The sequence below is a fragment of the Euphorbia lathyris genome, chromosome 3 (genome assembly GCF_963576675.1).
Source record: "Euphorbia lathyris chromosome 3, ddEupLath1.1, whole genome shotgun sequence".
Classification (NCBI taxonomy): domain Eukaryota; kingdom Viridiplantae; phylum Streptophyta; class Magnoliopsida; order Malpighiales; family Euphorbiaceae; genus Euphorbia; species Euphorbia lathyris.
Window position 1 is genome coordinate 100,634,580 of NC_088912.1, and position 26,873 is coordinate 100,661,452.

Sequence of the window (26,873 nt, forward strand, 5' to 3'; positions counted from 1 at the left end):
AGAACCTCCAACTCCCATCTTTCTTCTTCACTAGGAGCACTGGAGAAGCAAAAAGGGCTGGAACTAGGGCGAATAATTCCATTTGACAGCATTTCATCAACTAACTTTTCAATTTCATTCTTCTGAATGTGAGAGTACCTGTATGGTCTCACCTTAATGGGTTTAGTGCCAGGTTTAAGAGGAATTGCATGATCCTGAGCCCTGCTAGGGGGTAAGGCAGTGGGGGGTTGAAATAGGTGATTATACTGAGTCAAGAGTGGCTGTAAGGCAGGATTAGATTGTGGAAAAGGTGCAATGACAGTGGGAGGATCAATACTAGACAATTTCGAGACTGACATTAAGAAAAGCTTGGAAGTAACTCCTTTCCAGCCCTTAGCAACTAAATGATTAACATATTTTAATGTCATCATGCGAAGAGTAATCTCCTCTGTCATACCTTTAAGAGCTAGTTGTTTACTGTCTTTCTGAATTAACAACTTATTATCTGCAAAATCGAAAGTTACAGGGCTATGGGCTCTCATCCAATCGACACCAAGTATTAAATCATACTCACCCAGCTCGAGAACCCTTACAGTGAATGTGAATTTGGCATGCTGCATGGACCAGGTGCAATTGCTGCATTTGGAGTTGACAGTCAGCTGCCTGCCATCAGCTATAGATACTGCTGCAAGTTGCACTTGTTCTACGGGTAGCTTTGCTTCCTTAGCTAGTTTGCTGTCTACAAAGCTGTGGGTACTCCCACTATCAATAAGTATCATGATAGTTTGCTTGTTAAGGACCCCTTTGAGCTTAAGAGTGCCATCCTTCATTCCACCACCAAGAGCATTTAGAGATAACTCTATGTGCTCTGCTTCATCATTCTCTATCTCCTGGATTTCATCCTGAGCATTGACTTCTTGCTCCCCTTCCACCTCCTACCTCTCCTCTTCCATCTGTATTAAATGCAATTGTTTCTGTGTACACTTGTGACCTGGGAAGTACTTCTCACCACATCTCCAATAGGCACCAGGTGCTCGTTTGATAGGGGTATTGTTAGGTTTAGGCTCTGGTAATTTTGAGGTTATAGGGGTTTGGAAGGTATTTGCGGGAGGGTTGGTTTGTGTGTAGGAAGAGGATTATGGGTATGATGTATATTGCTTATTGGGTACAGGTGATCTAAAGGTTGGTTTGGGTTTAAGAAGGTCTACCACACTTTTCATATGAGTTTCCTCCATCTTAGATTGCTTAATTGCAGCATATAAATCAGTAGGATGACTTTTTCTAACTCCATATCTTAGCTCTGGTTTAAGTCCAGTGATAAAAGAAGAAAGGTAAAATGATTCTGTGTTTTCAGGGTGTACCTTCTCCATTTTTAATTTGACTCCTTCAAACTGATCTTGGTATTCCACCACCGATCCAGTTTGTTTGAGCTGTGAAAGTTGCTCCACCACATCTGAAACTTCAGTTTCCTGGAATCGCCTCTCTACTTCTTCCACAAATTCTGACCAGGAAACATTGGAATTGTCACGTCCGGGTTTAAATTTCTAGAGTTTATACCTTGAGAATAATATATATTATAATTATTAGACGTGTGATTGTGATTTGGTGCTATGGGAAAAGTTTGGAGTTAATTCGATGATTTTATGTGTAAATTAAAAATTAGGATAATTTTTAAAAGATTATATAAAAATGGAGGATCAAACTGGATCTTTTCCAATTTTGGATATATATCAACCGAGAATTGATGATGATGATCATCATATTAGTTTCCTTTTTCCTTTTCTTTTTCTTCTCCGCCTCTTCATTTTCTTTTATCGTTCCTGAACCGTTTCTCCACCGTTTCTTTGATTTATGGATATTCGACCGTCCGAATCACTTGAAATTTAAACCACAGTATCCTTATGTATAGATCTAAGTCCTAGCTGAAGAGTTTTTGAGTTTCGGCAGTGTTTGGAGGAAAATGTCTTAGACAGAGTTTAGAGGCGAATTGAACGGGTTTGTGGTCTTCAATTAGTGACCAAGGTAAGTAACTATCACCTATATGTTGAGTTTTATGTATACAAATATATATATATAATCAAAGAAGTTTCAGAAATAGTTTGGAATTTGATTGTGAAAGGATATTTGAGCACGTTATGATTTTATGATTTTATATCCATCGAGAGTTATCCGGATCGGTGGTTCCATATTTGAAGACCATGTTCAGTGAGGGACATGGCTTGTGTACACAATTTGAAGACCTATTGGGTATGGCAAAGAAGTGTTGGGTAAGACCATATGGGATAGGCAATGTTAAGAGACGTTTCGACTATATATGTGATTATGGATTGATACTTAAGGGGAGAAACTCGAGGATGGATACAATATTTTAAGTTCATTTGGATTATGTTTTCGGTTATTATTGATTTTGATATAAGGTTTTATGTTTGATTAAATACGAGTTGGTTTGATAAAACACTTATTTGATTACAATATTTTATAAGGTTTTGAACTCAAGAATGGATACAATATTATATATTTTATATGTTTTTGGTTTACTACTTTGGCTATATTATGAAGTTAAGTTTTGAGTATATTTTATAAGGTTTTGATTAAATCCCTTTATAAACGTATATATGTAGCTATGTTAAGTAAAGTTGGTTTTTATAGCTGATAGTTTCTTACTGAGATTTTAGTCTCACCTTTTTAAATGTTTTAATGTTTTTAGGTGAGAAAGTACAAGATATAGAGAAGGTTACCTACCGTTTAGGCGAGGTTTGGAAGTTGGCTGCTTATTGTTAGACTTATGGTTAGAACTTTGATAGTTCAATTGTAATATAATGATATTTGGTTAAATTGGAGACTCCTAAGTATTGAGTATGATCTTTCTATTTCACGTCCGATGCCGACTGAGGTCGTTTAGGGTCGGGTGTGACAGTTTGGTATCAGAGTTCTAGGTTAAATTCTTCGGACCTAAGGTTGATAGTAATTGAGGAATATCGATATTTGGTGATAACTAAGAAATAATCGATAGTAATTCAGGAATATGGATATTTGGTGATAGCTAATAAATAATTTGGAATTTTTCGAGGATTGAGTACCTCGCTAATGAGGTGTAAAACTGAGATTTGATGGTTAGCAATAAATTATTTGATATTTGGTGATATGGGTTATGAGTAAGTCATAACATTGAGCTAGAGATATAGAGAATTGTCTACATAGGTGCGGCTAGAAAATAAGATTCGTACCTGAATCTTGTGATGCATTTTTAGACCAGATATAGGCCGAATCTGTCATGGAGTCCTAAATGAAAGGTCTTTATTATTATCTTACGTTTCTAGGGGTTTTTGAATCGCCTTAATCGGACTCTGTATGAAGAAGTTAAGCTGGAAACGATATATGTTGGTCATTTTAGAATTTGGTTGTTCTTTTGATTTTTCTCCTTAGTGTGACTTGGCATTGATATTTGAGAGTTTAATAGTTAGCTGAAAAATATACGTATCTCAGATGTGAAGTAAGGTTAGGAGACTTTGAAATGATATGATGAGTTTTGAAGATAATATATATGTGATTAAGAAAGTGAAAATGTGGAGATTTCAATTAATTGTTTTGGAGGTTGATTATAAATTGGAGATTATGATAGGAGTTTAATAAGTTATGGAATCTTAAGTTGAATAAATGATATCCGAATTCAAATTGCAGATCTATTGTTGAACTTTATCGGATTGGGGTTTAGACTTGTTGAGAGTTGTATAAATGATGTTTAGAGAGATACTGATGTTAGTGATCAATGAGCAGTAAAGTGGGAGAAGATATTAGAGTTCATGATGATTAATATGAAAATAAATATTGTTCGAGGAAATAATGAAGATATGAATTTTGAGGACAAATTTTTTTGATCTTAAGCACAGTTTGAGATAAGAAATTAAGAGATAAATATGATATAAGATGATATATATGTTGATAATTGAAATTTTATAGTACATATATTGTTAATAGAAGTTATTTTTAGTTGAAGTTTGTGTGATTATAGTTTAAGTTTATATAAGGATCAAATTGAGTGTTTATAGGTCAAATAAGAAAATCGAATGATATTATAGATTTATTGACTTTTATGGGTGTAAAGATATTATTTGGAGTTTGGAGAAGAAAAAAAGACATTGATTATTATAATTTAGGTACTCTATCTTCCTTAGTTATATGGTTTTATGATTTGGAGAAAAGATTGAAGTTTCGAGGATTATAGTCTAAATTTACATAAAGATCAAATTGCGTAGTTATAGATCAAATAAAGAAATTGAATGACATTATAAAATGTGTAGGTTTTTATTGTGTTGAGGATATTGCTTGGAGATTTCAAAAACTTTCACATTGCGATTTAAGTAAATCGTATTTGTTATCCATATAGTTTGATGAGAAACTTAAATTTATTTGTAGTTATTAATGGGATGTAGGATGATGGGTATAAGAATGATCTATATTAATTTTTCTTATGGTAAAAATTTGATTATAGAGGTTTTACGAAAATAAATAAGTCAAGGTGATATTCATAGAGGAAATATGTTATCGATATAAAGTTTATATTTGATTGATGATGATGATTTGGAGTTCATATTCATCATGATTTGAGTGAAAAAATTAGAGATATAAGTATTATTATGATGAAGTAAGATTATATGCTGATGCAAATCATTGATTCGGAGTATTTAAAAGTTAAGGAAAATATAATATCGTACATATTAGCGGTTCAAAAGTGATATTTTTAAAGTCTATAGAACTTGGAGATAGGTGAAATATATTTGATAAATATGCAATTGATGGAATCAATTGTGATTTTACTTTATTAAAGTGAGATTTGATGTATGTTAGGAAGATCTGAATATAAAGTATATCATATGATATAAAATTGACTATATGATATTTGAAGTTTTATTGTGGATTTATTGGTGAGGGAATTGACTAGGTTGAAGTTTAGAGTTACTAAGAGTATATTGCAATAATGGTTACAGTGATGTTGATATTGATAAATGCTAGAGTTAATGGAATGAAATATTAGAATTTATGGTCTTATGATTATTATGAGGAATCTTGATAATTTGAAATAATTTTGTGATCTTGGAGATTATTTGAGGAAGAAAATTTAGATTAGAGAACGTAAATTTCGAAGACGAAATTTCTTAAGGTGGAGAGAATTGTCACGTCTGGGTTTAAATTTCTAGAGTTTATACCTTGAGAATAATATATATTATAATTATTAGGCGTGTGATTGTGATTTGGTGCTATGGGAAAAGTTTGGAGTTAATTCGATGATTTTATGTGTAAATTAAAAATTAGGATAATTTTTAAAAGATTATATAAAAATGGAGGATCAAACCGGATCTTTTTCAATTTTGGATATATATCAACCGAGAATTGATGATGATTATCATCATATTAGTTTCCTTTTTCCTTTTCTTTTTCTTCTCTGCCTCTTCATTTTCTTTTATCGTTCCTGAACCGTTTCTCCACCGTTTCTTTGATTTACGGATATTCGACCGTCCGAATCACTTGAAATTTAAACCATAGTATCCTTATGTATAGATCTAAGTCCTAGCCGAAGAGTTTTTGAGTTTCGGCAGTCTTTGGAGGAAAATGTCTTAGACAGAGTGTTGAGGCGAATTGAACGGGTTTGTGGTCTTCAATTAGTGACCAAGGTAACTATCACCTATATGTTGAGTTTTATGTATACAGATATATATATAATCAAAGAAGTTTCAGAAATTGATATTTTAGGGTTATGCAGGAATTTAAAATTTGGGGTTTTTCCTGATTTTGCATTTTATTGTAGAATTACGGTTCAAATGAAGCTATTGATTATGCTTCTATGTGAATTTCAGATTTTACTTGATTATGTTGATTTAAGGCTTAATTTGGTTGATTTACATATATACATATATGTTTTTGGTTTCAATATATATCTATATTGAACAAAATGAATTTGATGATTTCTTACGAATTGTTTTTGGATTGAGAAATTTGTTGCGGTTATTGTTGTTATTATTTTGGGTTGAAGTCCAAATATGATTTTTATGATACAAAATGGCTAATTGAAGCCAAATGATTTTTGGTTATCAAATAGTTTGGAATTTGATTGTGAAAGGATATTTGAGCACGTTATGATTTTATGATTTTATATCCATCGAGAGTTATCTGGATCGGTGGTTCCATATTTGAAGCCCATGTTCAGTGAGGGACAAGGCCTGTGTACACAGTTTGAAGACCTATTGGGTATGGCAAAGAAGTGTTGGGTAAGACCATATGGGATAGACAATGTTAAGAGACGTCTCGACTATATATGTGATTATGGATTGCTACTTAAGGGGAGAAACTCGAGGATGGATACAATGTTTTAAGTTCATTTGGATTATGTTTTCGGTTATTATTGATTTTGATATAAGGTTTTATGTTTGATTAAATACGAGTTGGTTTGATAAAACACTTATTTGATTACAATATTTTATAAGGTTTTGAACTCAAGAATTGATACAATATTATATATTTCATATGTTTTTGGTTTACTACTTTGGCTATATTATGAAGTTAAGTTTTGAGTATATTTTATAAGGTTTTGATTAAATCCCTTTATAAACGTATATATGTAGCTATGTTAAGTAAAGTTGGTTTTTATAGCTGATAGTTTCTTACTGAGATTTTTGTCTCACCTTTTTAAATGTTTTAATGTTTTTAGGTGCGAAAGTACAAGATATAGAGAAGGTTACCTACCGTTTAGGCAAGGTTTGGAAGTTGGCTGCTTATTGTTAGAATTATGGTTAGAACTTTGATAGTTCAATTGTAATATAATGATATTTGGTTAAATTGGAGACTCCTAAGTATTGAGTATGATCTTTCTATTTCACGCCCGATGCCGATTGAGGTCGTTTAGGGTCGGGTGTGACAGGAATGACTTGGTAGCCAATTTCGGAAACATTTCTCAGCCTTGCCCTGCAGGAACAACCCTACTAGTTGCATCTTTCTGGCCTCCTCCACTTCAAACAACTGGAAATATTTGCTGCACTTGCTGATCCAAAGATCTACATCTGTTCCATCGAAATAGGGTAGATCACATTTGGGTAGAAGTTTGTTATAAGGAGTTGTTCTCGTTTGAACTTCTTCTATTAAGGATGGTTTAGGAGAATGCCCCAACAGGCCTTTCTGGGAGTCACTAAGAATGGTGAGAGTATTGTTTGTTGAAGAAGAAGGATTTGAAAGGCTGGATGAATAACTGGGTTTCAGGATAGCTTGAGATAAGACAAGGATGGATTTCTCTAAGGACTGATGAGAACTTAACTGTTCTTTTCGGATATTATTATACTCTTGAAGAAGAACTTCTATCCGCTGATGTTGAGCATCTTGCCGATCCTGCATCTTCTACAGTTTTTCTGCCTGAGATTCAGCCTTCTTATAGAACTGGGCAGTGAGGTTCTTAATCTGCTGTTCTAAAGCTTCCATCGTAGCCATGGTGGCTCTGGTGGCTGCTCGTGTGTTTCTGGTACGGGTTTTGACCACACTAAAATGGAATGGCCGGAGGAAAGATTTCTGATACCAATGTCAGGTATGAGCCTGGCAGAATAGAATTTTAGGAAGGATTAGGGTTTAGGAATAGAGAAGAGTCAGAAAAGAGAGGAATGAGTAAGAGAGAGAGAAATAATCATTGATTTCATAATAATGGGTACAATGATGAGATAGGCCTCCCATAAATAGCTGTACAGCTATGAGGTGGCAAAACAGTTACACAAAAGGACAAACAGCTAGTACTATTGCTAGTACAAGATTCTAACAACCTTGACAGCACAATTAGGGAAAACTAGTTTTAGACCCGTGCTTTGCACGATTTTTTTATTTGATTTCATTGTGTAAATATTTATAAAGTTGAATGTATAAAGTATCTTTTTAAAAAAAAAAAATAAGTATTGAAATTAAAATTTAATAAAAAAAAGTTTTAATTTATAGCGCATTAAAACTCAATTTCAGTGTTGCAAGTTAAAACCAAGCAACATAATAGAAAAGCCCAAAGAAATATGTTCTGAAATGAAAAAAAATACACTACATAATCCTAAATATAAACTCCATATATAATATAACTAATTCTAAATACTTCAACAATATAACTACTAATATATTTTTTCTTTTAAATATCTAACTCAAACAAATATTATCAAATAAATTTCAAAACTCCATTTACAATATTTGATAGACAATGCATAAAAATGTTATTGCTGCTACCAACCCAAAAGGGTTTAAAAAAAAATTCATTTCTGAAATGATACAAATGAAACAATCAACTCCATTGTTGCTACCAAGCCAAAAAAAACATGTAATAAAAAAATCATTTGAAAATAATCTGTGCTGTTTATTGAGAAAAACCTTAAACCCATGGAACATGAAAAAAATACCAACATCTTTGCTATTGTATATTGTCTTTCGTTTGTTTCCATACATGTGATGGGATTTCTCCATAAATATTACAATTCCTCAAATACTCTAACAAACCAATGGAATAACAGTGTCAAGCACATTAGCTTCATATCCCTATCTCATAGGTTCATATCCATAGATGTCATGTATTCTTTTCCAAATGCACATTTAATCTTATCAGAAATACCTGTAAAAAGAAGAGAGAGGACTGTATAAGTTATTAACCAAATCTATAAGTTAAAATCTAAATCTAATGCAATCCTAGTAAAGCTAATTGACAAAATATTCTTCAAGCATAAGACGTATATCAGAACATCTTGTGCAAAAGAAATTCATACTCCTAATCTTCGGTTCTTCGGCTATTTTGTCAATAGAAGATGTAGATTATCCTCATAAATTGTCCATGCCCTTGGATACAGTGCATGATATGTAGAAATTTAACCACATCACAGCTCTGCCCTTTAACAGCCATATGAAATGCAGTCCGCCCCTTCTTATCAGTCCTATTTTTTATTGCTAAATCCAATTCACAAATTCATTACATTTAGAAATCTGAAAATGAGATGAAATTCTGTTATTACTACATATGTATCCCATCAACAATAGGCATATACCAGAGCTTCTGAAATTGATTCATCCATGACTCTAGCCATGACTCTAGTCTCTAAATGTTAATATTGAAAGCCATTCCACCACAGGAAAAGAAAAACAGTGATAATAAATGAGTATTCAGACTATATGTTGTTACACAAACCTAAAATAAAGTTTTTAAAATCTACAATTAAAACTAAAAACAAAGAAAAAATCAATTACCTGTAGTACAAACCCAATGCAAAGGGATAATTAAAGATATAAGCAAGTATACTTAGATGTCTTAAAAGTAAAAACAAAGAGAAAATCAATTACCTGTAGTACAAACCCAATCCAAATGGATAATTAAAGATATAAGCAAGTATACTTAGATGCCCTGTCATTGCATAGTCAGGCTTAACATAGTTGTCTGTTTGAAAAATAGATAAATCCATAGGATGAATAAATCAAATCTACAAACAAAACTATAAAAATAGAGAAAAAAAAAATCTACATAAATCGATAGGAGGAAACCATTTTGACATGCCCAATTAAATGCTCGAAGAAAAGAGAAAATAGGATGTTAGAATGAAATGAAACTGAATGGAAATTGAATTTGAAAATGCAAACGAAAACCGTACCATAAAACAAACCACGGTGTGGAGAGTGTAGTCAAAATCATTTATGCAATCCAAAAAATAAAGCTATCATGAGAGTTGAAACCGTAAACCAAGGATACAAAATTTCAAAGGGGAAGATGATTACCTTCATTGCTGGGAAATCTTGCGAGTTGAAGTTGATTGCTGGAAAAAAAAAACTTTCAAATTGATTGAAATTATCAATAAATAATTTCATAAGTAAAGAATTACCCATAGAAAAACTCATTTCTCACCTCCATTCTCCAACAATCTGCTTAACAACCGGTGCTTCTCGAAGAAATGTAAGGGGTACTGATCGCAACACTTCGTTGCAGAAGCCCAAAAATTTATGCTCCTAAACTCAGATTTGAAGCAATAACCAATATGCCAAACATTAAAAAAAAAGCAAAAGATACACAATGAGAAGGGGATCTGCGGAAATTGTGAAAATGAGATGAAATTCTGAATAGAGGATGAGTGTTAACCGTTTTTTTAGAACGTGCATAGAGAATTGGAGATGAGTACCGAAAAGCTACATAAATTGTGGAAACTGAACCGTATTAAAGAATCTGATCTCATGAGAATGTAAAGTTTTAGAAGGATGACAATGGAAACAATTTTCCCATACTCTATTCAGAATTTTAGTCTCAATTCTATATTCTAATTGGATTGGGAATTATAATAGCAAGGTATATGAGAACTTTTTAATAGCAAGATAATAGAATTATCTTTAACCAATTTGCCACATATCTTAGTCTAATTCCAATAAAAATCTATTGAGTTGATCAACCATTAAACAGAAATCCCAGGTTAGAATCCTAAGACAAACAACAGAGAATTGGTCAGAATTATCATGGGAAATGGTACTTATCTATACTATAATAGAGTAACCTCAAGTACTGGACAGAGGGTATAAATACCAAGAAGTCTAATATTACTATGGATGCAATACCAAGAAATCTCGCCAGATTAGAGATGATATATGAATTTCTAGGCTGGCAGTTTAGGAGTAATATATAGTTTCCTTTCAATTGGCATACATTAAACAACAGAAATTAACTTCAAATAATAGTAAAAAAATTAATTCAATAATTTCTTGTTTAAAATAAAATAGGAAGAAATTAGAAAGTAAAAAGAGGAACATCGGAATGTTGAAAATGTAAAGACTGCATAAAAAAATCGACATCAACGGTCTTTTTGATTTGATTTCATCACTATTGTGTAAATTATAGTTTAAAAAATCAGATGTAAATCAAAATTAACTTCTCTTTTAAAAAGGTATGAAAATGCATAATTTGAAACCCTTAATTAAAGGCATAAACATAGATCAAACTGACCTGAAAGTAATTGGAAATCATCCATGGAAAGACTATCTTGCAAATATCATTACCTCCATCGAAATCATCCAACTTCCAGAGACACAGACAGATGTAGAAGAAAACACAAAGTATAAACGATTTTACTTAAAAGGATGGGAGTAAATGGGTAAGAAAAAGCAAAAACGGCAGAGAATGCGAATGATGAAATCCGTACATCATACCTGAAGAAAATGAAACCTTAAACCGGAAGGAGAGTTGCCAAGTTTGATCTGAATGAGAAAGGCAAAAGAATCGGTAATTGGAAAGGAAACTGTAAAACCAAGCATAAGAAAAGAAAAACATAAATGAGAACGTGAAAAAGGGGACGGTTACAACGTGAGAAATGAGCAGTTTCCATCTCAATAAAAATAGAAAGGGATGAAACGCAAGAAAAACAAATTAATTAACAATATGACACATCAGCTGTAGATACTTTAAAAGAGTGACACATCATCATCATTTATTCTATAGATTTAGTATTTAGTATTAGTATAGATATAGATAACCAAATAAAAGTTAATATAATAACAGAATAAAAGCTAATACAATCATATCAATAATTAATTTTAATGCCCTCTACGTTTATACGTGACGCAACTTCTACTTCTAAATGAAAAGAATGACAGTCATAATAAGAATCTTATGTGTCTTGCCTCCTTCCAAACAGTCTTAGCACTCTTTTCTTAGAGAAGCCCAATCTCAATCCCAGAAAACACTACCAAAGACAAGATGGAGAAAACATCCTAAAATGAACTAATCTTAAGATCATGGACCATCAGTACTCAGTTGAGAAGTTTAAAAAAATGGTGCTCTACCATAGGAGCAGTATGGAAAATTACCAATTTCCAGCAATTCACATATAATATCGAAGAATATAATAATTTTTTAGTTTCCAAACTGCGAGATCTAACGCTTGGGAAAAAAAAAACAAAAGTACAATATTACAAAGAAATGTGCCAAAATAAGCTTCAGTTAGATAAAAACTTCACCTTACCATTGAAAGAATGCCTCTCCAATGCTTGATATTACTAAATTCCCCAATTACAGTATTTTTAGCTTCCTTCCTTTGCTCTTTATTCATTGGGGCAGATAATCCACCTATACATCTGCTATTCGAGCAACAACCTTTATCAACCTGAAACAACTTAAATCCCATGAATTTTTCCCATTGCATCTCTGAAATCAAATAGAAACCCCTACACCTAAATTAGTTATAGGAATACCGAAAAGAAATAATTGGTGTTATAGCATCCAAGTCCAACAAGCTTGAGAATGTGGTTTTAAGTTTGGAGTGCCACAAAAGGGTAAAACCCAAACTCAATATCTCCATAACTAAACTAGTCTATTAATTGAAAAACAAATAGAATTTAAAATCCTTGAAATTCAGATAGCATCGACAACAAATTAATAATGCAAAGAATGAAAATCACAATACATAGAACTGGTTAAAATTATATATGTTAAAAAAATGAACTAACAGCTTATATCTTGAATTAAAGTAAGAATAAAAGTTTTAGACGTACATAATTTTTCAAAACTCATTGAAATATTCAACCACAACACATGTGGCACATTTTCAGAGAGAAGAAGTTTAACATACCTTTAAACGTACATTTTTCTGCTGCATAATGAACATAAAGATAATAAATGAGCCTGAGACATTAATTTCCTGTAGGGCCCACGAGTTCACCAACAACTCCACCATTAGTATGATATTGTCCGCTTTGGGCCAAGCCCGCACGGATTTGTTTTTGGGCTCCTTCACAAAAGGCCTCATACTAATGTAGTTGGTGAACTTCTTTATAAACTATGTAACTCCCTTGTATCTTTGGGATGTATACCCAACATTTCCAATTCATTAAAGTAGTTGTATAAAAGAAATGAGAAAATGGACAAAAGGATAAAGTTGGTATGGTAATTTAATATCAAAGCAGCAGATCAAAAACATTAGAATAATATTTTGCTATAGGTTTGGAACATATCAGGAATCAGGATTGAAATGAATAATTATAGCAGCACAGCATACTAGATCAACATGACAGCAAGGCTGAAACTTTGTGAGACTAGCAGATGTTTTACATGTTAATTCAGAAACAGAAGCAAGCATGAATTAGTATAAGTTTGGTCATGACAGAGTTGATTATCATAAATCTACCTGGAGTCAAGGTGGTTCCGGCGGCCGGAGGGGCCGGCCCCCAAGGTTCCCCTATCTACGCCCCTGGTTGCAGGATAGTATTGATAACATGGATGGTTGGATGACAGATTATCAGAGACGTTTTTCTTTCTGCATAGTGCAATTCCAAAGACGGATTAATGCTTTGATGCTTGACATAAGGCAGCAGAGGTCAGATTAAGTTCAAGAAATTAAGGTGGAGTTGAATGAGTTACTTTTGTAAGATCAAGACTATATCTTTAGATGCAGCACTAAAAAAAATTGTTTACAGAGGGGTGACAAAAGTATGGAGTTTTTTTTCTTCATAAAATAGCCATGGCCAGGAAGGGAGTGCACACAGTGAATAAATTGCAGCGGGGTGATGGATCTTGGGCAATGGAGCATGCGAGTAGATCTGGCAATTACCGTGTTCGAGTTATGTTTGTGTCGTGTCATTTCGGGTTCGTGTCAAAAAGAGTAAACCCAAACCCAACCCAAAAAGTTTCGTGTCACAATCGTGTTAACCTGTTCGGGTTAGTGTCGATTTCGTGTCGTGTTTTCGGGTTACATCTGATTTTGTTATATAAATATATATATATATATATATATATATATATTAATGATAACTTGTAAAAATATAAAAAGATATGGTATTATTTTTAAATATTTTATGTCGTTTTTAGATTAGTATGTTAACACTAACCATTGAAAAGTTCGTTAATATCACATTAGAGGGTCATGTAATGTGTTTATAACAATTTAGGAGATTCGAATCAATATTTGCAATAATAATTATAATTTTATTATCCTTATTAATAAAGTGACATAAAAAAACACTAGAGAATATAACAATAATTTTCAATATTCGTGTCATTTCGTGTCGTTTTCAGGTTCACATGTCAACCCTAACCCAATCCAAAAATTTGCGTGTCAGTTTCATGTCAACCAAAAAATCACATTACCTACTAAGCTAAACACAAACACTAAAATTGCGTGTAGATTTCGTATCGTGTAATCGGGTCGTGTGTACCTTTGCTATCTCTACATGCGAGTATGCAGAATGTGGTTAAGGAATATTTCTCATCATTTTTTTTTTTGTCGATGATGAGCCTATGGTGGGCAATAATCTTAATTTCTTGGATGCTAAGGTAAAGACCGAGATGAATAACATGGTTATTGAGCCTTTCCTGATCACTGAGTTTAAAGAAGTAGTCTTTTAAATGCATCTAGGCAAGTCGCCTTGGCCAGATGGCTTGAATCCGACTTTCTTGCAACACTTCTAGCCTATTATTAGTGATGATCTATTTGCTACATGTAACGACTGCAGTGTTGATCACATGCACCTTAATGAGCATGTAGAATTTGCTCATTCACCGTTAGATCTAGGCTTATTAGGAATTAAGGTGCATGTGAAAATGTCTGGTAACGACTGACTTATGACAAGTGTGTTTCATTCTCATCTAGCTTAAACTAATGTCGTGCTTATTCCAAAAGTGGATGCCCATGTCTATATGAAGGATCATAGACATATCTCTTAAAGTTGCGGCTACGGTTCTTACTAACAAGCTTAAAGTTATTCTTCCAAATATTATCTTTGATGAACACGCTGCTTTTGTCGAAAGAAGATCCAGTACTAATAATGTTATTGTTGCTTTTGAAATAATGCATTCTAGGGAGAGGAAGGTGAAGGGTAAACAAGGGGATGTGGCTTTTAAAATCCATACCAGTAAAGCCTATGACTGTATAAGTTGGTCTCATCTTAAAGCTATCTTACAAATGCTAGGTTTTCATGATTTGTTTGTGGATTGGTTGATGTTGTGTCCGTCCCCTGTGACTTATAACTTTGTGTTAAATGGAGTGTTGGTGGGGCTTGTTATTACGCAATGAGGTGCCGTTTGGTAAGATGTAGTGACATTCGTAATGGAATGACCATTACATGTAACCCCCGTCCCGGGTCACATTGAAAACATATAAAAACCAAGCAATTATCATAATTAAGCACAAACACCAATATAACTACATAAATGCTCCTCATTTATGTCCGTCTACCAAAATCTCATAACCCAAGAATTAAATAACCAACCAAACAATTTAACCCGTCAATAATGTTCACTTAGAATTAAGCAAATAATCAAATCCAATAATATAATAAATCCTAATGAATGTCAATGAAATTGTTAATGGGAATGAGACGGTTGTGCTGGCCATCATGAATGCAGTGTAGACCTGAAAATCTAGTAAATAGGAGAACCTCTGAACCTAGCCTGAAAATTTCAACATGACAATTGGTGAGCTGCCTACTCAATAAGCATAATTAGGGATGTTTATATATATATATATACGTATTCACCTACAGTTCATATATAGTATATATCACGAAATCATTAAAATTAAATAGATAACATCCCAAACCGGGTTCTTTATTACACATAATATCCTAAAGTTATTATATTTATTTTAAAGGCCCTAGCTAAACTTAAGTGAAATATGTCTAATGGTCTTATGGTGTTTAACATCAAAATAGGTATGCGTTATCGTCTACTCTTGCAAGACACACAACCTTGAGACTTCATAATATAAGTACTTTTATAACGGTACTGCTATCGTCTAATCTTGCAAGACACAGTACCAAGCCTAATCCAAAATTTAATATCACCTTATCGTCTCCTCTTTCAAGACAGGTGTATGTGATCACAGTATCAACAAACCTCAAGACCATTGTACCTATCCACTTAAGTTAGCTATTTATGTTATGTTCTAACTCAAACATAATCCAACACGATTTCATAATTCACAATCTTCTGAACTCATATACATTCACCTTTATACCATGGTATAATTTCATAACTAATTATCTCGATAGCTAAATCCATGAGCAATCCGATTTTAAGAGAAACAAAACCTTATATTAATAAATTCAACTATACAGATAACATTTGAAACTCCAATCTCAAATCACCATATATATATAAATCAAATATCAATTAAATGATAATCAAATACTCATCATTCGTTCAACATATACTTAATTATTCAATGACAATATATCAATAGACACTCACATAAATATATATAGAGACATATGTATATAATCATAAGCAATTAAGTTTACCTCTCGTTCCAAAAAGCTAATCAAATTATTCGGGTTCTAATTAACCCGTTACTGGTTCCCCGGAGGTTCGCCGGAGCGCGGTGGTCGGCCGCCGGAGGTTCGCCGGAGATGTCGGAATCGCGAACCGAGACTATCATGAGATAGCCAACGATTAGGGGAGTTCAAAAGTACAAGCCATTCAATATTAAAATTGCCTAATAGGCCGAGATCTAATACTTTCACGGTACAAAATACCCGCTTCGGTCACTATATTTTTCGATCAGAAAAATATCAATAGTGGTCTCCAAATGTTCCTCACGAAACAAGGAATTTAATGATATGATTTTCGTTTCAAGAGGTGGCCGGAATATGAAGTTATGGAGAAAAATATAATCAAAGAAAATAAGAAAAAGAAAGAGAGAAGCATGTTTCGTTTTTTTTTCATTCCCCTCCCAAAACCCTGAAATCGCCCCCTGTAACTACAACCAACAATAATTAAATAATTTATTATTTTGATTCCAAAATTAATAATAATAATAATAATAATAATAATATAAAATAATAATTAAATAATTAAATAATTAAATAGGTTCAGTTAATATAATAAAATTAATAAATTTACTTTTTTTTTAATATTATAATAATAATATATACTATAAAATTTATTTTGAAAAGCATCCTTTAAAATTACGGATGTTACACATTGAAAGCTTATTATCATGTTTGGTTGCATGTTACAATTTCATTGTAATGAAATGAGAAAACTTTCAGTTCAGTTTTGTTGAAGAAACCTTGTAATTCCCGTTACATAGAAAAATGACTTGAATTCTCATTACCTTGTCATTAAACCTTTCATTTCTCAAATCCCACATCTCAATCTTAACTAAATAGAAAAACATGAAAATTGAAAACGAGAAAAATGAAAAAAAAACCGAAAAACCAAAAAACTGGGAAAAATGAAAAATCGAAAAAATGAGAAAATAGAAAAACGGTGAAAAATGGAAATTAAAAAAATGGTGAAAAATATTGAAAATGGAAATTAAAAAAAAAGAGACAAATGTAAAAAAATATGAAAAAACGAAAAACTATATACTAATTTATTGATTTCGGTTAATGTAATTTTATATTTTATTTTTCACATTTTTTGTGTTTTTCACGTTTTTCATGTTTTTGGTTGATTTTAATTATATAAATGAAATATTATAATTGCATTTAATTAGGAAAATATAAGTATTGTAATGGTTATTACATTCCATCATAATTGTCAACTAAACATGGTAATAGAATTCCAATACATTACATTACAACTTTGATTACATAACGATATTGATTACATTACATTGTATTACGACATACCAAACAAATTTTGAGGGTTAATATGAGGGGACCCTTTGTCTCTTTATCTCTTTATTTTGTGTGCTGAAAGGTTTATATAGTCTTATAAAGCATGCAAAAGGGTAGGGAGAGCCCGATTTTTGTAAAATCAATAGAATGCGCCTATGGTGTCTCATTTTCTGTTTGTAGATGATAAATTTTTCTCATTTATGGCTACAAGGAAGGAGTGTCAGGTTATGAAAGATATTCTTCATTAGTATGAGTTAATCTTAAGGCAATAAGTTAACCTTCAAAAGTTAGGAATTCTATTTAGCTTTAATATGGATGCAAACTGAAACTCATATTCAAAAAATAACGTAGTAATGTCACGTCACGTCACATAACATAACATAACATAACATAATTTAACGTAACGTATAACTTAGAGTAACGTAACATAACGTGAGGTTACTTATCATAACTCAGAGTAACGTAGCGTAATGTAACGTATAACTTAGAGTAACGTAACATAACGTGAGGTTACTTATCATAACTCAGAGTAACGTAGCGTAATGTAACGTAACGTAACATAATATACGTAATGTGACGTGAAATAACATGTCATAACGTCACGGAACGTCACGTGACGTAACGTCACGTACAGTAACGTAACATAATGTAGAATAACTTAGAGTAACATAACTTAACATAACTTAGAATAGAATAATACAACGTAACGTAACGTAACACAATGTAACATAATATACGTAATGGGACGTGACGTGACGTAACGTCACGTGATGTAAAGTGACGTAACATAACGTAACGTAATGTAAAATAACTTAGAGTAACATAACTTAACATAACTTAGAATAGAATAACGTAACGTAACGTAACGTAACGTAACGTAACGTAACGTAACGTAACGTAACGAACGTAACGTAATGTAACGCAGCGCAGCGCAACGCAACTTAACTTAACTTAACGCAACGCAACTTAACGTAACGTAACGTAACGTAACGTAACGTAACGTAACGTAACGTAACGTAAAGTAACGTAACGTAACGTAACGTAACGTAACAGAACGAACGCAACGCTACGGAACGCAACGTAACGCTACGTAACGTAACGTAACGTAACGTAACGTAACGTAACGTAACGTAACGTAACGTAACTAACATAACACAACGCAACGTAACGTTACATAATGTAACGCAATGCAACGGAACGCAACGGAACATAACGTAACATAACGTAACATAACACAACGCAGCGTAACGTAACGCAATGCAGCATAACGCAACGTAATGTAACTTAACGAATGCAACGGAACGGAATGTAACGTAACGCAACGTAACATAACGTAACGGAACGTAACGTAACGTAACGCAGCGTATGGTAACGTAACGTAACGCAGCGTAACGCAGTGCAACGTAACGTAACGTAACACAACGCAACGTAATGCAACGCAGCGCAATGCAACGTAACTCAACGCAACACAACGTCAGGATATTTTAGACGTTAGGGGACTTGCAAGATTTTGCCCCTATATGAGATGAAACTTTTAATCTTTGCATGACCTTCTCCGAAGGGAAAACCACTTGCTTCATTTGACAGCTATATGAGCTGAAAAAAGTTGAATTCAAATTATCTTCTCCGAAGGGAATTAAGAAAGTCAGATTCAAACAAAATCAATAGAAAAGTCATTCAAAAGTTGATCGAAAAATAAAATTGCTCCTGAATATAAACGTCAGGATATTTTTACACCATATCCTTTTTTATAAATATGTTGGTGTAGAATTTTTTTCCCACGGTCTAGCCCCTCCGACCTTTAGCTCCTGGCTTTGCCACTGGTAACGTAACATAACGCAACGTAACGTAACGCAACGTAATACAACGCAACGTAAAGTAACGTAACGCAACGTAACGTAACGTAACGTAACGTAACGCAACGTAACACAACGCAACGCAACGTAACGTAACATAACGTAACCTAACTTGTTAGCATTTATTTCTTAAAGGATTACCGATAGATAAAGTTTATGTGGTGTGTAATCAAATTGGGGAGCATAATTTTCATTTCTTGATTGCAAATTTGTGGTAGATAGTTGTGAGGCTGTTGGAATTTCTTTGATGGATATTCACATCTTAGGTTTTGATGATTGTCGTCTAATACATCACTAGCTTCATAAACTTGTCCAAAATAGTAGATTGACTCCCTGAACTTTGTAAGTGTCTCACCAACTCCTCAAACATGTTTATTCTGTAGCAACTAAATAAGCAAATTTAGGGAGCTGATGATACGAAATAAGCAAGTTGAGGGAGCTGATGAGACACTTGTAAAGTTCAGGGAGCCAATCTACTATTTTGGACAAATTCAGGGAGGTGTTGATTTATTAAGCCATATTTGGGTGTCGAGTATGCTACATGCTCTCCCTTATAGCTTGGGTCAAGAGCGTGTTTGTAACACCTTATAGTCTACCTGGAAGTATATGAGCAATGCTATGTGGAATGCTAAGTTACTTCTGACCAATGTTACTGTCTGCAATGCACTAGGTCGTCCATTAGTGGCCTCCGATAACCGGTTGCTTCAAAAACAATATTGATGGTGCTTTTTAAAAGGGACCATAAAGTGGGGTTTGATGTGTTTGTCATGATTATTTGGATGGATCATTATGTGTTGGACAGGATGGTTTCTAGCTTGCTGATCCGTCCTTATGGCAGAAGCGTTGGGCTTAAAATAGCCTTTGGATTGGCTTATACCACACCCAAATTCCTTATTACCGTATCCATTGGACCATTTTGCCCTTGGCATAATTTTTTTGTCAAAATTAGGAAATTTTTTTTAGAGAAAATTTAAAATTTAGCCTAAACGGATGTGGCATTCCATTCCCATCATGCGGCATCCGTTTAGGCTAAATTTTGAAATATGTAAAATCGTAAATTTTTTAGTGACGAAAAATACTAAATCATTCAATTTTTTGTGACGAAAAGTTAAAAATTGTCCTATTTCTTGTGAGGAAAAATGAAAAATCGCCAATTTTCTTGAATTCTTTTATAAGAAGATGTAAATCTTAATGTTTCCGACTCATAATCATCCATTTTCGGGGTTCGGATTGTCACTCATCAATTATTTTCATAATTGCAATTATTGTTGTTCGGGTTTATGATTTTGGAGAGAGAATTTTCAGTTTTTGATCAAAATTATGAGAAGGGCAAAAAAGTCCAAAAGTGAAGGTGAAAAGGAATTTGATGGCGGATTTAGCAGCTCACCTTAAAAATGCGAGATGGAGGGATGTGTGGATGGAGATGGATACAAAACATCTAGTAAATGTTTTGGGCAAAAAGCATCATTAGGCCCCTGATTTTTCATTTTTTGGTTCATTAAGCCCTTGATCATTTATTTGGATACATTAAGTTCCTTATCATTTATTTTTGGTCTCATTAAGTCCTTATGACCAAATTAGTAAGTTGTGAACATTTATTTCTGTTAAAAATACGTTATTAACTTAATCTGAATTTGAAATTATTAAAAAAATATTTTTTAGTTTTCCTATAGTCACATTATATATCCAAAACTGCATTCAAACAAAACTGCATTCAAACAGATGAATAACAGTCTGTTAACTGAATTTCATGTACAAATTTACCTTTTTGGCCATAAAGGACTTAATGAGACCAAAAATAAATAATCATGGGCTTAATGTATCCGAAGAAAAGATGAAGGCCTTAATGAACCAAAAAATAGAAGATCAGAGACTTGATGATGCTTTTTGCCAATGTTTTACATACCAGAGTTTGTGACGAGTTGGACTTTGGTATGGTTGTTCATGCTTGTCAGCAGGGGCGTAGACTGGGATGACCCCTCCGCTCACCGGAACCACCTTGATCCTCGGTAGTTTCCGTCTCCTGTCGCAAGCTTTTTTTTTGCGTGGGTGTTGAATTAGCCCTCCAAGATGACCTATTAATTATTAGGCTTGTCCAAAATTTAAAATTTCAATATTATGGTCTATTAGGTACTTTATAAATCTAAATTTCTAATTTTTTTTCTCTGTTAGGCCTCTTTAAATACGAATTTCTAATTTTTTGGACTCATTAGGTCTCTCTAAATTCAAATTTCTTTTTTGTTTTTGCTTGTTAGGCATCCCTAAATCAAAATTGCTAATTTTTGGGGTCTGTTAGTTCTCTCTAAGTCCAAATTTATATTTTTTTTTTCCTGTTAGGTCTCTCTAAATCCAAATTTCTAATTTATTTTTCCTGTTAAGCCCTCTTTAAATCTAAATTATTATTTTTTTGGTCTAGAAAACCCTCTCAAATCAATTTTTTTTTACCTGTTTGGCTCTCCCTAAATCTAATTTTTTTACATGTTGGGACTCGTAAATGAAATCTAGCTTAATTTTGAAAAATTGTACATTAATACTTAAAAATTGATTCTTGGCCATTGAAATTATAACGCGCATATATATATAAAAACAAAAAAAGTTGAACAACTTCGATTTAGCAAATTTTTTTTTTTAACGAATGCACATGTAAAATCGACCTTCCAACTGAGTAATCATAAATTTGCCACTACTTATCAGAATATTTTTAGAACAGGGTGTTCGGGTGTTTTATATCAAGATGCAAGATAATATAGTTGTTCATACGTTTGCTAAATAGTTTTTCTTCTCGGCCTAATTCCAATTTGTGAACCTCAGCTTCTCCGTTTGTGAGATCCGTGGTTGAATCTGATGAAATCATTAATTCTGATTAATACAATTCTCCTTAGCTGATAAAAAACAACCCAATTAAATATTATAATCTAATATATTTCTGTGCTATAAATAAAGTTTCAATCTCAATCATAATTATTTCTTTGTTAATTTTTTTTTTTGTTGTTGTTTAATTAAGGTATGCGGGTCCATGTTACATTAATGGTTTATTTTTTTTTTTTTAAGTAATAATAATTGATCTCTCAATAATGATAACAACAATAATAATTGATCTAATATGTATTATCAATTTCATCACGCATTATCGAATATAGTAATAATAATTGATTTATATTTAATTTAATAATCGGGATGTAGTTTAAAATCGGGTGAGAATTTTAATCGTAAACTCATAAAGATTACTAACTTCTGATGCTAAACTCGAAAGTTGGAAAGAACCCAAATAAGGATGAAACATTGGCTCTAATCAGGGGCGAATCCAGGATTTCTCCTCCATGGGGGCAAACAATACGACTAAAATAATTTTTATCCAAAAAATGATAATTATAGAAAACCAGGGATCAAAGCTCAAGTTCAAGTAAAATAGTAGCAGAAATATCAAATCAAAATTCAAGTAGGAGCAAAAAAATACCAATGCAGAGAGGCAAAGATCGGAGATGGAGTGCTGGACCAACGATCCTATTACGGAGGGATTGGCTGTCGATTTTGATTTAATCTTACTTAGGATTAGGGATTTCAATTTAGGCTTAAGAAGAAAGAGGAATGGAGGAAGAAGAACTAAAGAGATTAAAAAGAGTAAGAGAGATCGATGGTTTGTTTTAGGACCTATTTAGTTTTACATTTAAATATTTACTTTTTTTTATTTTTTTTATTTTTGTTGAAAATAAAACGACATAGTTCTAATTAAATAAAACGACGTTGTTTTGCTTTAAAACATAATTAAAAAAATAAAAACAAAATATTAAATTTAAAACCATTCTCCATCCTCAATTATAAAACGAGTAAACTCTAAACCTCTATTGATGAAGGTGGGCAAAACTCTAAAACTTTAAAATTAGTACCTGGATTTAAAAAAAAAAAATACAAATGTCAGTGGGGGCAACTGCCCCCACTGTCCCCATGCTGGATTCCCCCCTAGCTCCAATGGAGGCTATTATGTTAATTCATTCAAAGTTGTATATCATTACAAAAAGAGGAGCTTATATACTCCATCTAAATATCGAGGGAAAAGACTAAAAGCCATTGAATAAGGTTTCTAGCATAACACACTAGTTAGGGAAGAAAATAACTATGACAACTCAGTAATTAAATGGGGGTGGCAAAACAGTAAATAGGGGTGTAGCAGAAATAGTCTCCAACAACAAGAACTTGGTGAAAAAGTATTCTCCAGGTGGGGTACCCTTCGCGTGGACCTCTTCACGCCTCGCGTGGTTGAGCTTCTGAGTTTGGTGGCTCGTACTGGCGAATCTCACGTGTGGCGTTCCTAGGAGTACGTCCCGCGTATGTGGCCTCCTGGACAGACTTCCCTCCGGATGTTGGTTCCACGCTCCACGCATAAGGAGGCACGCCCCGCGTGGATGAGCTACTGGACTTTCCTTCGGAAACAGGGCTCTCCACGCTCCGCGCACTAGGAGGCACGCCCTACGTGCTATGCTGGTTGCCTTTGCTCTCGTCTTCCGTGGATGGCTCTCCTCGGGTTTTGTCTCTTGGTTCCGGACTCATACTCGATGGAAGGATGCCCTCATCAAATCGAATATCGATTCAGTTATTTCGTGAAAATATTGATTTAATCGAAGATAAATCCAAGTTTATATATAAATAAAAATAATAATAATAAATAATAATAATAATAAACTATTATTAGATCTTAACAATCTAATTCAATATAATAAACTTATCTCCTATTTATATTTTATAATAATAATATTTATTGGTTGGAAATTTTAAAAAAAAAAAATTTGTTTATATTATATGTTGTGTTTTAAAAATCGGTTCAGATGGTAGTTTACGTGGGAAATTTTACAGTACGGCCTCAATTTCTTCAAATCAATGTTATAAACGATTTTTGGACATCTAAACGGCTCCAAACATACCCAAATAATTCCTTTAAAAAACTGATTTTATGAAGTTTATATTATTTTTTTTTATCAATTTTAAATAACCTAAATCTAAAAGAAAGATCTAAAACTATTAAATGGTAGTTGGAGATCCTCACTGCCCAACTAGAGTTAGTATCTTATCTTCATCATATACAGGCCAATGAAGTTGAAAGTTGATGTGTTCTACTTACCTAAACTTTATGAATTATTATTAGTCTTAATACATCATTTCTTCCTGAAGCTGTCTAAAATGGTTGATTGGTATAATTCTCTGAACTAATATAAAATATTAAGTTAGTCTTCAATTCACCACTCAGTTACAAAAAAAGTAAGTTAAATGCGGAAAATATATTGCACGCGTCTTAAAAAAATAAAACAATCAAGATTGGAGTATTAGGTTGTAATATTAGAGAATACATGGTTTATAGTTGAGCAAGCATTATTTTTTTGCAACCTAGTGACTAATTGATTACCTTTTACGCAAGTTTAGAGGGTTAACTGAACATTTTATGTAAATTCACGTGGCTATCAGGATACTTTGAAAGAATTTTTTTGGACAAGTCCAAGGGACTAATGATGTATTAAACCTTATTATTATTATTATTATTATGCCTGTACTTTTATGGACAAGAATTGAACTCAAGCAATTATATAAATTGTTAATCCACAATTCAACTACAAGTCATGGCAACTAGTTATAACTATTCTCTTAAGATGCTTGAAATGTGTCGAGTTACTCCATTCACCAACTCATCAACACCTCTTGATGAGTTATCTCTCCCTCTTACATATTTTGATATGTTTTGGGCTAACATATTCCCTATAGAGCGGATATTTTTCTACCAACTCGGCCAAGACGAGTCAACTCACACTTTCTTTAACTCGGTATTACTTCCTAAACTTAAGCATTCTCTTTCCCTCACTCTAACCCATTTTCTTCCAATAGCAGGACATATCATATGGCCCGTCGGTACAGAGAAACCATCCTTCCTCTACACTCCAAGCGACGGGGTTTCATTCATCGTTTCTGAGTCTAACTCGGACTTCAACCGTCTGAGTCAGAATGAAATGCAGGAAGCAATAGCTTTACATCCATATGTCCCCGAGTTACCGGTTTCCGACTCGAAAGCCGCCATTATCGCTTTTCAAATAACGTTTTTTCCGGATCAAGGTTACTCTATAGGCATGCGTTTTCAACACGCAATGTTTGATGGAAAAAGCATAGCCATGTTTATGAAATCATGGGCGCATATATGCAAACATAATTACGATGAGACAACATTGTTACCAGTTGAGCTAACTCCTGTTTTTGATCGAACAATTGTTGATGAGCCACAAGGATTGGGAATGTTTTACTTGAAAAATATGTTTTCAAGTTCGGATTCAAACCCCAGAAGCTTAAAACCTCCACAAGTAATAAGGGATATGGAAAACTTAGTACGAGCGAACTATGAGCTTTCGCGACAAGACATAACCAATCTCCGACAGAAAATTGTTTCTCAGCAAAACCAAAAAGAAGAAGAAGATTCAAAGCGTATGCATTTGTCATCATTTGTTCTTTCCTATGCTTATCTAATAGTAACCATTGTTAAAGCAAAACATTTGGAAAGAAAAGGAAAAGTGGGATTCGGGTTTTCAGCCGAATGTAGATCCCGTTTGAACCCTCCATTACCGACGAATTACTTTGGAAACTGTGTGGTCGGAAGCTTAGGATTTGTCGATACAGAAACAATCCTTGACAAAAATGGGACTGCCTCCGTCGCCAATGAGCTTAGCGAGATGATAAAAGGGTTAGAGACAAGAGTGAAGAACATGAGTGTTGAACGAGAAATTGAAAATATTTTGAAATGGAAAAACATTGAGGAGGTTGCTGATGTTGTGATCGGAGTTGCCGGGTCACCTCGGTTTGATATTTATGGAACAGATTTCGGATGGGGGAAGCCGAAGAAAACACAAGTTGTATCGATAGATAGGAATGTATCGATCTCTATGGCTGAGAATAGAGATTCAAATGGAGGATTGGAGATTGGTTTAGCTTTGAAGAAGAGTGAAATGGAGATGTTTGCTTTTCTATTTGCTAATGGGCTTAAATATATGTAAGCTTAATTTAAATTTATAGTTAGATAATTAATTCTAGCTTATTGTATCAGTTGAATTCAAAAAATAAAAATAACTTGCAAGCATTATTTTTCATTTTAATGAAGTATGGTATTCATCTTTGTATGTTTTTAATAAAAATAAAAACCTATTTACATAACGAGTGATCAAACATAAAATGTGAAAGGATCACTTTTAGTAGAGAATCAAAATTCATCAGCGAACAATTCTCAAAGTTTGCACCGAGTGGAAGATAATCTTTTGTCTCTATTTCTCTATATCCATATGTGTTCCTCGTACAAACTAAATGGGTGTTTGATTGCTCATTTTCATGCTCATGTTTGCATTTTCATTTTAAAAGGATGAGTTTTAGGTGTTTAGTTACCTTTTACATATGAAAAGTAGCCTTTTACTAAAGCAGGTAATTCCT

At 33.2% G+C, this 26,873-nt stretch overlaps 2 protein-coding genes across 9 annotated transcripts; one reads left to right on the forward strand and one right to left on the reverse strand.

The window, feature by feature from the left end:
- Window positions 1-8,348: 8,348 nt before the first annotated feature.
- Window positions 8,349-16,655, reverse strand: LOC136221632 (uncharacterized). Of its 8 annotated transcripts, XM_066009031.1 has the most exons (9): window positions 16,243-16,655; window positions 13,134-13,262; window positions 11,973-12,113; window positions 11,161-11,208; window positions 10,958-11,029; window positions 9,875-9,975; window positions 9,748-9,785; window positions 9,319-9,412; window positions 8,349-8,599 (listed from the first exon to the last, which is right to left on the reverse strand). In XM_066009031.1, exons 3-9 carry the CDS (start codon window positions 12,057-12,059, stop codon window positions 8,590-8,592), a joined length of 450 nt encoding a protein of 149 aa, XP_065865103.1. In that variant the 5' UTR covers window positions 12,060-12,113; window positions 13,134-13,262; window positions 16,243-16,655; the 3' UTR covers window positions 8,349-8,589. The 8 variants fall into 8 exon arrangements, 6 of the variants coding, with proteins under 6 accessions (XP_065865103.1, XP_065865104.1, XP_065865101.1 ...); XM_066009032.1 differs by lacking the exons at window positions 13,134-13,262; window positions 16,243-16,655 and adding an exon at window positions 12,502-12,551; XR_010685226.1 differs by lacking the exons at window positions 13,134-13,262; window positions 16,243-16,655 and having other exon boundaries at window positions 9,226-9,412; window positions 11,973-13,084.
- An 8,354-nt stretch (window positions 16,656-25,009) lies between these two features.
- LOC136223399 (malonyl-CoA:anthocyanidin 5-O-glucoside-6''-O-malonyltransferase-like) lies at window positions 25,010-26,561 on the forward strand. Its single transcript, XM_066011361.1, has one exon. It carries the CDS (start codon window positions 25,031-25,033, stop codon window positions 26,444-26,446), a length of 1,416 nt encoding a protein of 471 aa, XP_065867433.1. The 5' UTR covers window positions 25,010-25,030; the 3' UTR covers window positions 26,447-26,561.
- The last annotated feature ends 312 nt before the right edge of the window (window positions 26,562-26,873 follow it).